General features: G+C 56.1%; 1 protein-coding gene across 10 annotated transcripts in view; it reads right to left on the bottom strand.

The window, feature by feature from the left end:
• Nucleotides 1-14,445, bottom strand: part of si:ch211-225b11.4 (tRNA (32-2'-O)-methyltransferase regulator THADA) — a 186,260-nt gene that overhangs the window by 127,865 nt on the left and 43,950 nt on the right. For all 10 annotated transcript variants that reach the window (XR_010967159.1, XR_010967158.1, XR_010967160.1 and 7 more), the window contains one exon: nt 2,879-3,039. Coding sequence is in view for 5 of the 10 variants with exons in the window: in XM_068005415.1 (XP_067861516.1) it covers nt 2,879-3,039 (161 nt within the window). In the remaining 5 variants the exon portion in view is untranslated. The remainder of the gene's footprint in view (nt 1-2,878; nt 3,040-14,445) is intronic.

Raw genomic sequence — 14,445 nt, 5'->3', positions numbered from 1 at the left:
CCCACCCCTCACTCACTGCGTACAATGGTCTAACTCGCAGTGTATGGACCACGAATCATCCCAGGAAGGAGAGCAGTGAGGACCAAGAAATTCCAGCCACCAGGAATTAAACTTATGGGAAAAGTTAAGGAAGTTGGGCTTGCTTTCTGTGGAAAAGAGGAGACTGGGAGGGGAAGTAACTGAATTACTCAGAATGATGATGCTGAATGACAAAACTAATCTGAATAAATTATTGCAATGGCGGTTTCACATCCAAACAACATGTCAAAAATCAGTTAGAAATAAGGGGCCGAGCGGCCCTACCGGGTGGGAGGGGGCGGGGCCGGGCGGCCCTACCGGGGGAGGGGGCGGGGCCGGGCGGCCCTACCGGGGGAGGGGGCGGGGCCGGGCGGCCCTACCGGGGGAGGGGGCGGGGCCGAGCGGCCCTACCGGGGGAGGGGGCGGGGCCGAGCGGCCCTACCGGGGGAGGGGGCGGGGCCGAGCGGCCCTACCGGGGGAGGGGGCGGGGCCGAGCGGCCCTACCGGGGGAGGGGGCGGGGCCGAGCGGCCCTACCGGGGGAGGGGGCGGGGCCGAGCGGCCCTACCGGGGGAGGGGGCGGGGCCGAGCGGCCCTACCGGGGGAGGGGGCGGGGCCGAGCGGCCCTACCGGGGGAGGGGGCGGGGCCGAGCGGCCCTACAGGGGGCGGGGCCGAGCGGCCCTACCGGGGGAGGGGCCGAGCGGCCCTACCGGGGGAGGGGCCGAGCGGCCCTACCGGGGGAGGGGGCGGGGCCGAGCGGCCCTACCGGGGGAGGGGGCGGGGCCGAGCGGCCCTACCGGGGGAGGGGCCGAGCGGCCCTACCGGGGGAGGGGGCGGGGCCGAGCGGCCCTACCGGGGGAGGGGGCGGGGCCGAGCGGCCCTACCGGGGGAGGGGGCGGGGCCGAGCGGCCCTACCGGGGGAGGGGGCGGGGCCGAGCGGCCCTACCGGGGGAGGGGGCGGGGCCGAGCGGCCCTACCGGGGGAGGGGCGGGGCCGAGCGGCCCTACCGGGGGAGGGGGCGGGGCCGAGCGGCCCTACCGGGGGAGGGGGCGGGGCCGAGCGGCCCTACCGGGGGAGGGGGCGGGGCCGAGCGGCCCTACCGGGGGGAGGGGGCCGAGCAGCCCTTGATATCCAGGGGGCTCTAAATTTGGCAGCCCCCCCCACTTTTTCTTTGTGGGAACATGTTTACTCTGAACCCCTTGAATCTCCCCCTTGAATGCCTCCCACTGCTCTGACACTGATTTACCTTCAAGTAGCTGTTTCCAGTCCACTTTTGCTAAACCACTTCTCAGCTTAATAAAATTGGCCTTTCCCCAATTGAGAACTTTTACTCCTGTTCTATCTTTGTCCTTTTCAATAACTATGCTAAATCTAACTGAATTATGATCACTACCACCAAAATGTTCTCCCACTGATACTCCTTCCACCTGCCCAGCTTCAGTCCCTGAAACTAAATCCAGAACTGCCCCCCCTCCTGTTGGCCTTGCTACTTACTGGCTAAAAAAGTTCTCCTGAATGCAATTGAAGAATTCTGCACCCTCTTTCCCCTTCACACTGATTGTATCCCAGTTAATATTAGGGTAGTTGAAATCCCCTACTATTACTGCCCTATTGTTTTTGCACTTCTCAGAAATTTGCCTACATATTTGCTCTTCCATCTCCCTCTGACTGTTTGGGGGTCTATAGTACACTCCCAGTAGTGTGACTGCCCCTTTTTTGTTCTTCAGTTCAACCCATATGGCCTCATTTGATGATCCTTCTAACACATCGTCCCTCCTCACAGCTGTAATTGTTCCTTTAACCAATATTGCCACTCCCCCTCCTTTTTTATCCCCCTCTCTATCTCGTCTGAAAACCCTGTAACCAGGAACGTTGAGCTGCCATTCCTGCCCCTGTTTAAACCATGTTTCAGTAATAGCTAAGATATCGTACATCCACGTGTCTATCTGTGCTCTCAGCTCACCTGCCTTATTCACTAGACTCCTTGTATTGGAGTATATGCCATTAAGCACTGACAAACTCCTGTGTTGTCTTGTTTCTAACCTTTGTTTCCTCTGCCTTCCAAACTCACTTACTAACTTTCTGCCTTCCATTTCCAGCTCTGCTTCTCTCCCTTCTCAATCTGCGCTCAGGTTCCCATCACCCTGCCAAGCTAATTTAAACCCTCCCCCACAGCACTCGCAAACCTCCCCACGAGGATATTGGTCCCGGTCCTGTTGAGGTGCAACCCGTCCGGCCTGTACAGGTCCCACTTCCCCCAGAACTGGTCCCAATGCCTCAGGAATCTAAAGCCCACTCTCCTGTACCATCACTCCAACCAAACATTCATATGATCTGGAATGCACTTCCTGATTCTATGATTTTTCTTCATGGCCTCAAATGCTTTTTTTTTCTTCGTTGTGAGTTGCTTGGTGATCCCATTCCACCAGGCAGGAGTGCATTTAAGCTTGGAACCTGTGCTTTGCATTGGTCCTGGAAAGTGGTGTTGAGGTAGAAGATCAGCCATGATCTGATTGAACGGCAGAGCAGGCTCGAGGGGCCGCATGGCCGACTCCTGCTCCTATTTCTTATGTCCACTGCAGTCAGAATCACCTCCTCGAATGAACTCCACAGTTGCTCCATTCTCCTAGCCATGTTCAAACCGTCCAGGCCCATTCTAACAACATGTCTATTGTCCAGTTCTGAAGTGGGCCTCGAACCCAGGATCCCTCCTCCCCCCTCCAATGAAGTGAAACAATCCCAATCATTACTAACAGTCGCTCCTTCCCCCGGTCAGGTACTAACAACCCCCACCCCTGATCTCCCCATTAATACCGATGTTGACACTTGCCCATACTCACTGTGTGATGTTAAATACTAACTTTTGAAGAGCTGTTTTCATCATCAGGGCTCCAGCCTCAGCCTGCATCACCCTCGGACTACACACCATCCTCAGGGCCTGCTCCAGCAGGCCTGCAGACAGCGGCCGGGGCAGTGGCAGCTGAAGGTACCTCACCAGCAGTTTGGCAGCCAGCTCCCTGATCTGGAACAGAACGAGCAGTGCCAGGTAAAAACTGGTGAAGGAATGAATGAGGAACAGAGGGTAGGAATCAGTGGGGAGCATATCCCCCCACCCCGGTGAGAGGCCGAATCACAGACCAGGAACACCCCCCGGTGAGAGGCCCAATCACAGACCAGGAACACACCCCCGGTGAGGGACCGAATCACAGACCAGGAACACACCCCCGGTGAGAGGCCCAATCACAGACCAGGAACACACCCCCCGGTGAGGGACCGAATCACAGACCAGGAACACACTCTCCCGGTGAGGGACCGAATCACAGACCAGGAACACACCCCGCCGGTGAGGGACCGAATCACAGACCAGGAACACCCCCCGGTGAGGGACCGAATCACAGACCAGGAACACCCCCCGGTGAGGGACCGAATCACAGACCAGGAACACCCCCCGGTGAGGGACCGAATCACAGACCAGGAACACACCCCCCCCGGTGAGGGACCGAATCACAGACCAGGAACACCCCCCGGTGAGGGACCGAATCACAGACCAGGAACACACCCCCGGTGAGGGACCGAATCACAGACCAGGAACACACCCCCCGGTGAGGGACTGAATCACAGACCAGGAACACCCCCCGGTGAGGGACCGAATCACAGACCAGGAACACACCCCGGTTGAGAGGCCGAATCACAGACCAGGAACACCCCCCGGTGAGGGACCGAATCACAGACCAGGAACACACCCCCGGTGAGGGACCGAATCACAGACCAGGAACACACCCCCCGGTGAGGGACCGAATCACAGACCAGGAACACCCCCCGGTGAGGGACCGAATCACAGACCAGGAACACCCCCCGGTGAGGGACCGAATCACAGACCAGGAACACACCCCCCGGTGAGAGGCCGAATCACAGACCAGGAACACACCCCCGGTGAGAGGCCGAATCACAGACCAGGAACACCCCCCGGTGAGGGACTGAATCACAGACCAGGAACACACCCCCCGGTGAGAGGCCGAATCACAGACCAGGAACACCCCCCGGTGAGGGACTGAATCACAGACCAGGAACACACCCCCCGGTGAGAGGCCGAATCACAGACCAGGAACACCCCCCGGTGAGAGGCCGAATCACAGACCAGGAACACACCCCCCGGTGAGGGACCGAATCACAGACCAGGAACACACTCCCCGGTGAGAGGCCCAATCACAGACCAGGAACACACTCCCCGGTGAGAGGCCGAATCACAGACCAGGAACACCCCCCGGTGAGGGACCGAATCACAGACCAGGAACATACCCCAGGTGAGGGATTGAATCACAGACCAGGAATCAAAAATTGGTGGCAAAACAGTAATTGAACAATGGGAGGGTTTCAAGGAGGAGATAGTTCGGGTACAGAGTGGACACATTCCCATGAGGGGTAAAGGAGGGGCATCCAAAGCGAGAGCTCCCTGGATGACTAAAGATACAGAGGTTAAAATGAAACAGAAAAAGGAGGCTCATGATGAATGTAAGGTTCATAATACAGCAGAGAATCAGGCTGAAGACAGAAAGTACAGAGGAGATCTAAAAATAGGAATAAGACGTCCATAAACACAACAGTTCTTGTATGGAATTCTTGATATATATTAATGACTTGGACTTGAATGTACAAGGCACAATTTCAAAAGGTGCAAAACTTGGAAGGGTAGTAAACAGTGAGGAGGATAGTGATAGACTTCAAGAGGATATAGACAGGCTGGTGGAATGGGCGGACACGTGGCAGATGAAACTGAACGCACAAAAATGCGAACTGATACATTTCGGAAGGAAGAACGAGGAGAGGCAATATAAACTAGGGGGCACAATTCTAAAAAGGGGTAAAGGAACAGTGAGATCTGGGGGTATATGTGCACAAATCAGTGAAGGTGTCAGTGCAGGTTGAGAAAGGGTTAAAAAAGCATACGGGATCCAGGGCTTTATAAATAGAGGATTAGAGTACAAAAGTATGGAAGTCATGATGAACCTTTATAAAACACTGGTTCGGCCGCAACTGGAGAATTGTGTTCAGTTCTGGGCACCGCACTTCAGGAAAGATGTGAAGGCCTTAGAGAGGGTGCAGAAGAGATTTACTAGAATGATTCCAGGGATGAGGGACTTCAGTTACGTGGATAGACTGGAGAAGCTGGGGTTGTTCCCCTTGGAACAGAGAAGGTTGCGAGGAGATTTGATAGAAGTATTCAAAATCATGAAGGGTCGAGACAGAGTAGATAGAGAGAAACTGTTCCCATTGGCGGAAGGGTCAAGAACCAGAGAACATAGATTTAAGGTGATTGTCAAAAGAACTTTTTTACACAGCGAGTGGTTAGGATCTGGAATGCATTGCCCAAGGGGGTGATGGAGGCAGATTCAATCATGGCCTTCAAAAGGGAACTGGATAAGTACTTGAAAGGATAAATTTGCAGGGCTACGGGGAAAGGGCGGGGGAGTGGGACTAGCTGGATTGCTGTTGCATAGAGCTGGCACGGACTTGATGGGCCAAATAGCCTCCTTCCGTGCTGTAACCATTCTATGAGTCTAAGAGGGACAAAGAGAGAGTATGAGAATAGATTAGCGGCTAACAAAAAAGGGAACCCAAAGGACAGCCCGAGAGCGGGGAGACAGCCCGAGAGCGGGGAGACAGCCCGAGAGCGGGGAGACAGCCCGAGAGCGGGGAGACAGCCCGAGAGCGGGGAGACAGCCCGAGAGCGGGGAGACAGCCCGAGAGCGGGGAGACAGCCCGAGAGCGGGGAGACAGCCCGATAGGCGAGCACACTGTATAAGGAGAGTCCGAGAGGTGGGCACGGTGTAAAAGGAGAGTCCGAGAGGTGAGCACGGTGTAAAAGGAGAGTCCGAGAGGTGAGCGCAGTGTAAAAGGAGAGTCCCGAGAGGTGAGCGCGGTGTAAAAGGAGAGTCCGAGAGGTGAGTGCAGTGTAAAAGGAGAGTCCGAGAGGTGAGCGCAGTGTAAAAGGAGAGTCCCGAGAGGTGAGCGCGGTGTAAAAGGAGAGTCCGAGAGGTGAGCGCAGAGTAAAAGGAGAGTCCGAGAGGTGAGCACAGTGTAAAAGAAGAGTCCGAGAGGTGAGCACAGTGTAAAAGGAGAGTCCGAGAGGTGAGCGCAGAGTAAAAGGAGAGTCCGAGAGGTGAGCGCGGTGCAAAAGGAGAGTCCCGAGAGGTGAGCGCGGTGTAAAAGGAGAGTCCGAGAGGTGAGCGCAGAGTAAAAGGAGAGTCCGAGAGGTGAGCACTGTGTAAAAGAAGAGTCCGAGAGGTGAGCACAGTGTAAAAGGAGAGTCCGAGAGGTGAGCGCAGAGTAAAAGGAGAGTCCGAGAGGTGAGCGCGGTGTAAAAGGAGAGTCCGAGAGGTGGGCACAGTGTAAAAGAAGAGTCCGAGAGCGGGAGGAGAGTCCGAGAGGTGAGCGCAGAGTAAAAGGAGAGTCCGAGAGGTGAGCGCGGTGTAAAAGGAGAGTCCGAGAGGTGAGCGCGGTGTAAAAGGAGAGTCCGAGAGGTGAGCGCGGTGTAAAAGGAGAGCCCGAGAGGTGAGCGCGGTGTAAAAGGAGAGTCCGGAGAGGTGAGCGCGGTGTAAAAGGAGAGTCCGAGAGGTGAGCACAGTGTAAAAGGAGAGTCCGAGAGGTGAGCGCAGTGTAAAAGGAGAGTCCGAGAGGTGAGCGCAGTGTAAAAGGAGAGTCCGAGAGGTGAGTGCAGTGTAAAAGGAGAGTCCGAGAGGTGAGCACTGTGTAAAAGGAGAGTCCGAGAGGTGAGCGCAGAGTAAAAGGAGAGTCCGAGAGGTGAGCACAGTGTAAAAGGAGAGTCCGAGAGGTGAGTGCAGTGTAAAAGGAGAGTCCGGAGAGCGGGAGGAGAGTCCGAGAGGTGAGCGCGGTGTAAAAGGAGAGTCCGAGAGGTGAGCGCGGTGTAAAAGGAGAGTCCGAGAGGTGAGCGCGGTGTAAAAGGAGAGTCCGAGAGGTGAGCGCAGTGTAAAAGGAGAGTCCGAGAGGTGAGCGCAGAGTAAAAGGAGAGTCCGAGAGCGGGAGGAGAGTCCGAGAGGTGAGCGCAGAGTAAAAGGAGAGACCGAGAGGTGAGCGCGGTGTAAAAGGAGAGACCGAGAGGTGAGCGCGGTGTAAAAGGAGAGTCCGAGAGGTGAGCGCGGTGTAAAAGGAGAGTCCGAGAGGTGAGCGCGGTGTAAAAGGAGAGTCCGAGAGGTGAGCGCAGTGTAAAAGGAGAGTCCGAGAGGTGAGCGCGGTGTAAAAGGAGAGTCCGAGAGGTGAGCACGGTGTAAAAGGAGAGTCCGAGAGGTGAGCGCGGTGTAAAAGGAGAGTCCGAGAGGTGAGCGCAGTGTAAAAGGAGAGTCCGAGAGGTGAACGCGCTGTAAAAGGAGAGTCCGAGAGGTGAGCGCGGTGCAAAAGGAGAGTCCGAGAGGTGAGCGCTGTGTAAAAGGAGAGTCTCGAGAGCGGGAGGAGAGTCCGAGAGGTGAGCGCGGTGTAAAAGGAGAGTCCGAGAGGTGAGCGCGGTGTAAAAGGAGAGTCTCGAGAGCGGGAGGAGAGTCCGAGAGGTGAGCGCGGTGTAAAAGGAGAGTCCGAGAGGTGAGCACTGTGTAAAAGGAGAGTCTCGAGAGCGGGAGGAGAGTCCGAGAGGTGAGCGCGGTGTAAAAGGAGAGTCCGAGAGGTGAGCGCAGTGTAAAAGGAGAGTCCGAGAGCGGGAGGAGAGTCCGAGAGGTGAGCGCAGAGTAAAAGGAGAGACCGAGAGGTGAGCGCGGTGTAAAAGGAGAGACCGAGAGGTGAGCGCGGTGTAAAAGGAGAGTCCGAGAGGTGAGCGCGGTGTAAAAGGAGAGTCCGAGAGGTGAGCGCGGTGTAAAAGGAGAGTCCGAGAGGTGAGCGCAGTGTAAAAGGAGAGTCCGAGAGGTGAGCGCGGTGTAAAAGGAGAGTCCGAGAGGTGAGCACGGTGTAAAAGGAGAGTCCGAGAGGTGAGCGCGGTGTAAAAGGAGAGTCCGAGAGGTGAGCGCGGTGTAAAAGGAGAGTCCGAGAGGTGAGCGCGCTGTAAAAGGAGAGTCCGAGAGGTGAGCGCGGTGCAAAAGGAGAGTCCGAGAGGTGAGCGCTGTGTAAAAGGAGAGTCTCGAGAGCGGGAGGAGAGTCCGAGAGGTGAGCGCGGTGTAAAAGGAGAGTCCGAGAGGTGAGCGCGGTGTAAAAGGAGAGTCTCGAGAGCGGGAGGAGAGTCCGAGAGGTGAGCGCGGTGTAAAAGGAGAGTCCGAGAGGTGAGCACTGTGTAAAAGGAGAGTCTCGAGAGCGGGAGGAGAGTCCGAGAGGTGAGCGCGGTGTAAAAGGAGAGTCCGAGAGGTGAGCGCAGTGTAAAAGGAGAGTCCGAGAGGTGAGCGCAGTGTAAAAGGAGAGTCCGAGAGGTGAGTGCAGTGTAAAAGGAGAGTCCGAGAGGTGAGCACTGTGTAAAAGGAGAGTCCGAGAGGTGAGCGCAGAGTAAAAGGAGAGTCCGAGAGGTGAGCACAGTGTAAAAGGAGAGTCCGAGAGGTGAGTGCAGTGTAAAAGGAGAGTCCGGAGAGCGGGAGGAGAGTCCGAGAGGTGAGCGCGGTGTAAAAGGAGAGTCCGAGAGGTGAGCGCGGTGTAAAAGGAGAGTCCGAGAGGTGAGCGCGGTGTAAAAGGAGAGTCCGAGAGGTGAGCGCAGTGTAAAAGGAGAGTCCGAGAGGTGAGCGCAGAGTAAAAGGAGAGTCCGAGAGCGGGAGGAGAGTCCGAGAGGTGAGCGCAGAGTAAAAGGAGAGACCGAGAGGTGAGCGCAGTGTAAAAGGAGAGTCCGAGAGGTGAGTGCAGTGTAAAAGGAGAGTCCGAGAGGTGAGCACTGTGTAAAAGGAGAGTCCGAGAGGTGAGCGCAGAGTAAAAGGAGAGTCCGAGAGGTGAGCACAGTGTAAAAGGAGAGTCCGAGAGGTGAGTGCAGTGTAAAAGGAGAGTCCGGAGAGCGGGAGGAGAGTCCGAGAGGTGAGCGCGGTGTAAAAGGAGAGTCCGAGAGGTGAGCGCGGTGTAAAAGGAGAGTCCGAGAGGTGAGCGCGGTGTAAAAGGAGAGTCCGAGAGGTGAGCGCGGTGTAAAAGGAGAGTCCGAGAGGTGAGCGCAGTGTAAAAGGAGAGTCCGAGAGGTGAGCGCAGAGTAAAAGGAGAGTCCGAGAGCGGGAGGAGAGTCCGAGAGGTGAGCGCAGAGTAAAAGGAGAGACCGAGAGGTGAGCGCGGTGTAAAAGGAGAGACCGAGAGGTGAGCGCGGTGTAAAAGGAGAGTCCGAGAGGTGAGCGCGGTGTAAAAGGAGAGTCCGAGAGGTGAGCGCGGTGTAAAAGGAGAGTCCGAGAGGTGAGCGCGGTGTAAAAGGAGAGTCCGAGAGGTGAGCGCGGTGTAAAAGGAGAGTCCGAGAGGTGAGCGCGGTGTAAAAGGAGAGTCCGAGAGGTGAGCGCGGTGTAAAAGGAGAGTCCGAGAGGTGAGCGCGGTGTAAAAGGAGAGTCCGAGAGGTGAGCGCGCTGTAAAAGGAGAGTCCGAGAGGTGAGCGCGGTGCAAAAGGAGAGTCCGAGAGGTGAGCGCTGTGTAAAAGGAGAGTCTCGAGAGCGGGAGGAGAGTCCGAGAGGTGAGCGCGGTGTAAAAGGAGAGTCCGAGAGGTGAGCGCGGTGTAAAAGGAGAGTCTCGAGAGCGGGAGGAGAGTCCGAGAGGTGAGCGCGGTGTAAAAGGAGAGTCCGAGAGGTGAGCACTGTGTAAAAGGAGAGTCTCGAGAGCGGGAGGAGAGTCCGAGAGGTGAGCGCGGTGTAAAAGGAGAGTCCGAGAGGTGAGCGCGGTGTAAAAGGAGAGTCCGAGAGGTGAGCGCGGTGCAAAGGGAGAGTCCGAGAGGTGAGCGCGGTGTAAAAGGAGAGTCCGAGAGGTGAGCGCGGTGTAAAAGGAGAGTCCGAGAGGTGAGCGCGGTGTAAAGGGAGAGTCCGAGAGGTGAGCGCAGAGTAAAAGGAGAGTCCGAGAGGTGAGCGCAGTGTAAAAGGAGAGTCCGAGAGGTGAGCGCAGTGTAAAAGGAGAGCCCGAGAGATGAGCACAGTGTAAAAGGAGAGTCCGAGAGGTGAGCGCAGTGTAAAAGGAGAGTCCGGAGAGCGGGAGGAGAGTCCGAGAGGTGAGCGCGGTGTAAAAGGAGAGTCCGAGAGGTGAGTGCAGTGTAAAAGGAGAGTCCGGAGAGCGGGAGGAGAGTCCGAGAGGTGAGCGCGAGGAGAGTCCGAGAGGTGAGCGTAGTGTAAAAGGAGAGTCCGAGAGGTGAGCATGGTGTAAAAGGAGAGTCTCGAGAGGTGAGCGCGGTGTAAAAGGAGAGTCCGAGAGGTGAGTGCAGTGCAAAAGGAGAGTCCGAGAGGTGAGCGCAGTGTAAAAGGAGAGTCCGAGAGGTGAGCGCAGTGTAAAAGGAGAGTCCGGAGAGCGGGAGGAGAGTCCGAGAGGTGAGCGCAGTGTAAAAGGAGAGTCCGAGAGGTGAGCGAAGAGTAAAAGGAGAGTCCGAGAGGTGAGTGCAGTGTAAAAGGAGAGTCCGAGAGGTGAGTGCAGTGTAAAAGGAGAGTCCGAGAGGTGAGCGCAGTGTGAAAGGAGAGTCCGAGAGGTGAGTGCAGTGTAAAAGGAGAGTCCGAGAGATGAGCGCAGTGTAAAAGGAGAGTCCGAGAGGTGAGTGCGGTGTTAAAGGAGAGTCCGAGAGGTGAGTGCAGTGTAAAAGGAGAGTCCGAGAGGTGAGCGCAGTGTAAAAGGAGAGTCCGAGAGGTGAGTGCAGTGTAAAAGGAGAGTCCGAGAGATGAGCACAGTGTAAAAGGAGAGTCCGAGAGGTGAGTGCGGTGTTGAAGGAGAGTCCGAGAGGTGAGCGCAGTGTAAAAGGAGAGTCCGAGAGGTGAGTGCAGTGTAAAAGGAGAGTCCGAGAGGTGAGCGCAGTGTAAAAGGAGAGTCCGAGAGGTGAGTGCGGTGTAAAAGGAGAGCCCGAGAGGTGAGCGCGGTGTAAAAGGAGAGTCCGAGAGGTGAGTGCGGTGTAAAAGGAGAGCCCGAGAGGTGAGTGCAGTGTAAAAGGAGAGTCCGAGAGGTGAGCGCGGTGTAAAAGGAGAGTCTGAGAGGTGAGCGCAGTGTAAAAGGAGAGTCCGAGAGGTGAGTGCAGTGTAAAAGGAGAGTCCGAGAGGTGAGTGCAGTGTAAAAGGAGAGTCCGAGAGGTGAGCGCGGTGTAAAAGGAGAGCCCGAGAGGTGAGCGCGGTGTAAAAGGAGAGTCCGAGAGGTGAGTGCAGTGTAAAAGGAGAGTCCGATAGGTGAGTGCAGTGTAAAAGGAGAGTCCGGAGAGCGGGAGGAGAGTCCGAGAGGCGAGCGCAGTGTAAAAGGAGAGTCCGAGAGGTGAGCGAAGAGTAAAAGGAGAGTCCGAGAGGTGAGCGCGGTGTAAAAGGAGAGTCCGAGAGGTGAGCGCGGAGTGAAAGGAGAGTCCGAGAGGTGAGCACAGTGTAAAAGGAGAGTCCGAGAGGTGAGCGCGGTGTAAAAGGAGAGTCCGAGAGGTGAGCACAGTGTAAAAGGAGAGTCCGAGAGGTGAGCGCGGTGTAAAAGGAGAGTCCGAGAGGTGAGCGCGGTGTAAAAGGAGAGTCCGAGAGGTGAGTGCGGTGTAAAAGGAGAGTCCGAGAGGTGAGCGCGGTGTAAAAGGAGAGTCCGAGAGGTGAGTGCTGTGTAAAAGGAGAGTCCGAGAGGTGAGCACAGTGTAAAAGGAGAGTCCGAGAGGTGAGCGCGGTGTAAAAGGAGAGTCCGAGAGGTGAGCGCGGTGTAAAAGGAGAGTCCGAGAGGTGAGTGCAGTGTAAAAGGAGAGTCCGAGAGGTGAGTGCAGTGTAAAAGGAGAGTCCGAGAGGTGAGCGCAGTGTAAAAGGAGAGTCCGAGAGGTGAGCGCAGAGTAAAAGGAGAGTCCAAGAGGTGAGTGCAGTGTAAAAGGAGAGTCCGAGAGGTGAGCGCTGTGTAAAAGGAGAGTCCGAGAGGTGAGCGCGGTGTAAAAGGAGAGTCCGAGAGGTGAGCGCGGTGTAAAAGGAGAGTCCGTGAGGTGAGCGCGGTGTAAAAGGAGAGTCCGAGAGGTGAGCGCAGTGCAAAAGGAGAGTCCGAGAGGTGAGCGCTGTGTAAAAGGAGAGTCCGAGAGGTGAGGGCTGTGTAAAAGGAGAGTCCGAGAGGTGAGCGCTGTGTAAAAGGAGAGTCCGAGAGGTGAGCGCTGTGTAAAAGGAGAGTCCGAGAGGTGAGCGCCGTGTAAAAGGAGAGTCTGAGAGGTGAGCGCAGTGTAAAAGGAGAGTCCGAGAGGAGAGCGCAGTGTAAAAGGAGAGTCGGAGAGGTGAGCGCGGTGTAAAAGGAGAGTCCGAGAGGTGAGCGCAGTGTAAAAGGAGAGTCCGAGAGGTGAGCGCAGTGTAAAAGGAGAGTCTGAGAGGTGAGCGCAGTGTAAAAGGAGAGTCCGAGAGGTGAGCGCAGTGTAAAAGGAGAGTCCGAGAGGTGAGCGCGGTGTAAAAGGAGAGTCCGAGAGGTGAGCGCAGTGTAAAAGGAGAGTCCGAGAGGTGAGCGCAGTGTAAAAGGAGAGTCTGAGAGGTGAGCGCAGTGTAAAAGGAGAGTCCGAGAGGTGAGCGCAGTGTAAAAGGAGAGTCCGAGAGGTGAGCACGGTGTAAAAGGAGAGTCCGAGAGGTGAGCACAGTGTAAAAGGAGAGTCCGAGAGGTGAGCGCAGTGTAAAAGGAGAGTCCGAGAGGTGAGCGCGGTGTAAAAGGAGAGTCCGAGAGGTGAGCGCAGTGTAAAAGGAGAGTCTGAGAGGTGAGCGCAGTGTAAAAGGAGAGTCTGAGAGGTGAGCGCGGTGTAAAAGGAGAGTCCGAGAGGAGAGCGCAGTGTAAAAGGAGAGTCCGAGAGGTGAGCGCAGTGCAAAAGGAGAGTCCGAGAGGTGAGCGCAGAGCAAAAGGAGAGTCCTGAGAGTGGGAGGAGAGTCCGAGAGGTGAGCACAGTGTAAAAGGAGAGTCCGAGAGGTGAGCGCAGTGTAAAAGGAGAGTCTGAGAGGTGAGCGCAGTGTAAAAGGAGAGTCCGAGAGGTGAGCGCAGAGCAAAAGGAGAGTCCCGAGAGTGGGAGGAGAGTCCGAGAGGTGAGCACAGTGTAAAAGGAGAGTCCGAGAGGTGAGCGCAGTGTAAAAGGAGAGTCTGAGAGGTGAGCGCAGTGTAAAAGGAGAGTCCGAGAGGACAGCGCAGTGTAAAAGGAGAGTCCGAGAGGTGAGCGCGGTGTAAAAGGAGAGTCTGAGAGGTGAGCACAGTGTAAAAGGAGAGTCCGAGAGGAGAGCGCAGTGTAAAAGGAGAGTCCGAGAGGTGAGCGCGGTGTAAAAGGAGAGTCTGAGAGGTGAGCACAGTGTAAAAGGAGAGTCCGAGAGGTGAGCGCAGAGCAAAAGGAGAGTCCCGAGAGTGGGAGGAGAGTCCGAGAGGTGAGCACAGTGTAAAAGGAGAGTCCGAGAGGAGAGCGCAGTGTAAAAGGAGAGTCCGAGAGGAGAGCGCAGTGTAAAAGGAGAGTCCGAGAGGTGAGCGCAGTGTAAAAGGAGAGTCTGAGAGGTGAGCGCAGTGCAAAAGGAGAGTCCGAGAGGTGAGCGCAGAGCAAAAGGAGAGTCCCGAGAGTGGGAGTAGAGTCCGAGAGGTGAGCACAGTGTAAAAGGAGAGTCCCGAGAGTGGGAGGAGAGTCCGAGAGGTGAGCACAGTGTAAAAGGAGAGTCCCGAGAGTGGGAGGAGAGTCCGAGAAGTGATATGCTCCTCCTGCACTACGTGGGAAGTCATGGACACTACCAGTGTCCCTGGCGATCATGTGTGCAGGAAGCATGTCCAGCTGCAGCTCCTGACTAACTGTATTTGGGAGCTGGAGCTGCAGGTGGATTGACTGTGGAGCATCCGCGATGCTGAGACTATCGCGGATAGCACGTTCAGTGAGGTGGTCACATCGCAGGTAAAGATTACGCAGGCAGAAGGAAAATGGGTGACCGTCAGGCAGAGCAGGAGACCCCTGGGGCCATCTCCCTCTCAAACAGATATACTTTGGATACTGTTCGGGGAGATGGCTTGTCAGGGGAAAGCAGCAAGAGCCAGGTTCGGGGCACCACGGGTGGCTCTGCTGCACAGGAGGGGAGGAAGAAGAGTGACAGGGCTATCGTGAGAGGGGATTCAATTGTCAGGGGAACAGATAGGCGTTTCTGTGGCTGCAAACGTGACTCCAGGATGGTATGTTGCCTCCCTGGCGCTGGGTCAAGGATGTCACGGAGCGGCTGCAGGGCATTCTGGAGGGGGAGGGTGAACAGCCAGTCGTTGTGGTCCATATCGGTACCAACGACATAGGTTAAAAAAAAAGGGATGAGGTCCTGCAAGGTGAATTTAAGGAGTTAGGAGATAAATTGAAAAGTAGGACCTCAAAGGTAGT

The sequence above is a fragment of the Heptranchias perlo genome, chromosome 25 (assembly GCF_035084215.1).
Source record: "Heptranchias perlo isolate sHepPer1 chromosome 25, sHepPer1.hap1, whole genome shotgun sequence".
Taxonomy (NCBI): Eukaryota; Metazoa; Chordata; class Chondrichthyes; order Hexanchiformes; family Hexanchidae; genus Heptranchias; species Heptranchias perlo.
The sequence above is the reverse complement of the archived record's forward strand: the minus strand, read 5'-3'. Positions and strand labels throughout refer to the sequence as shown.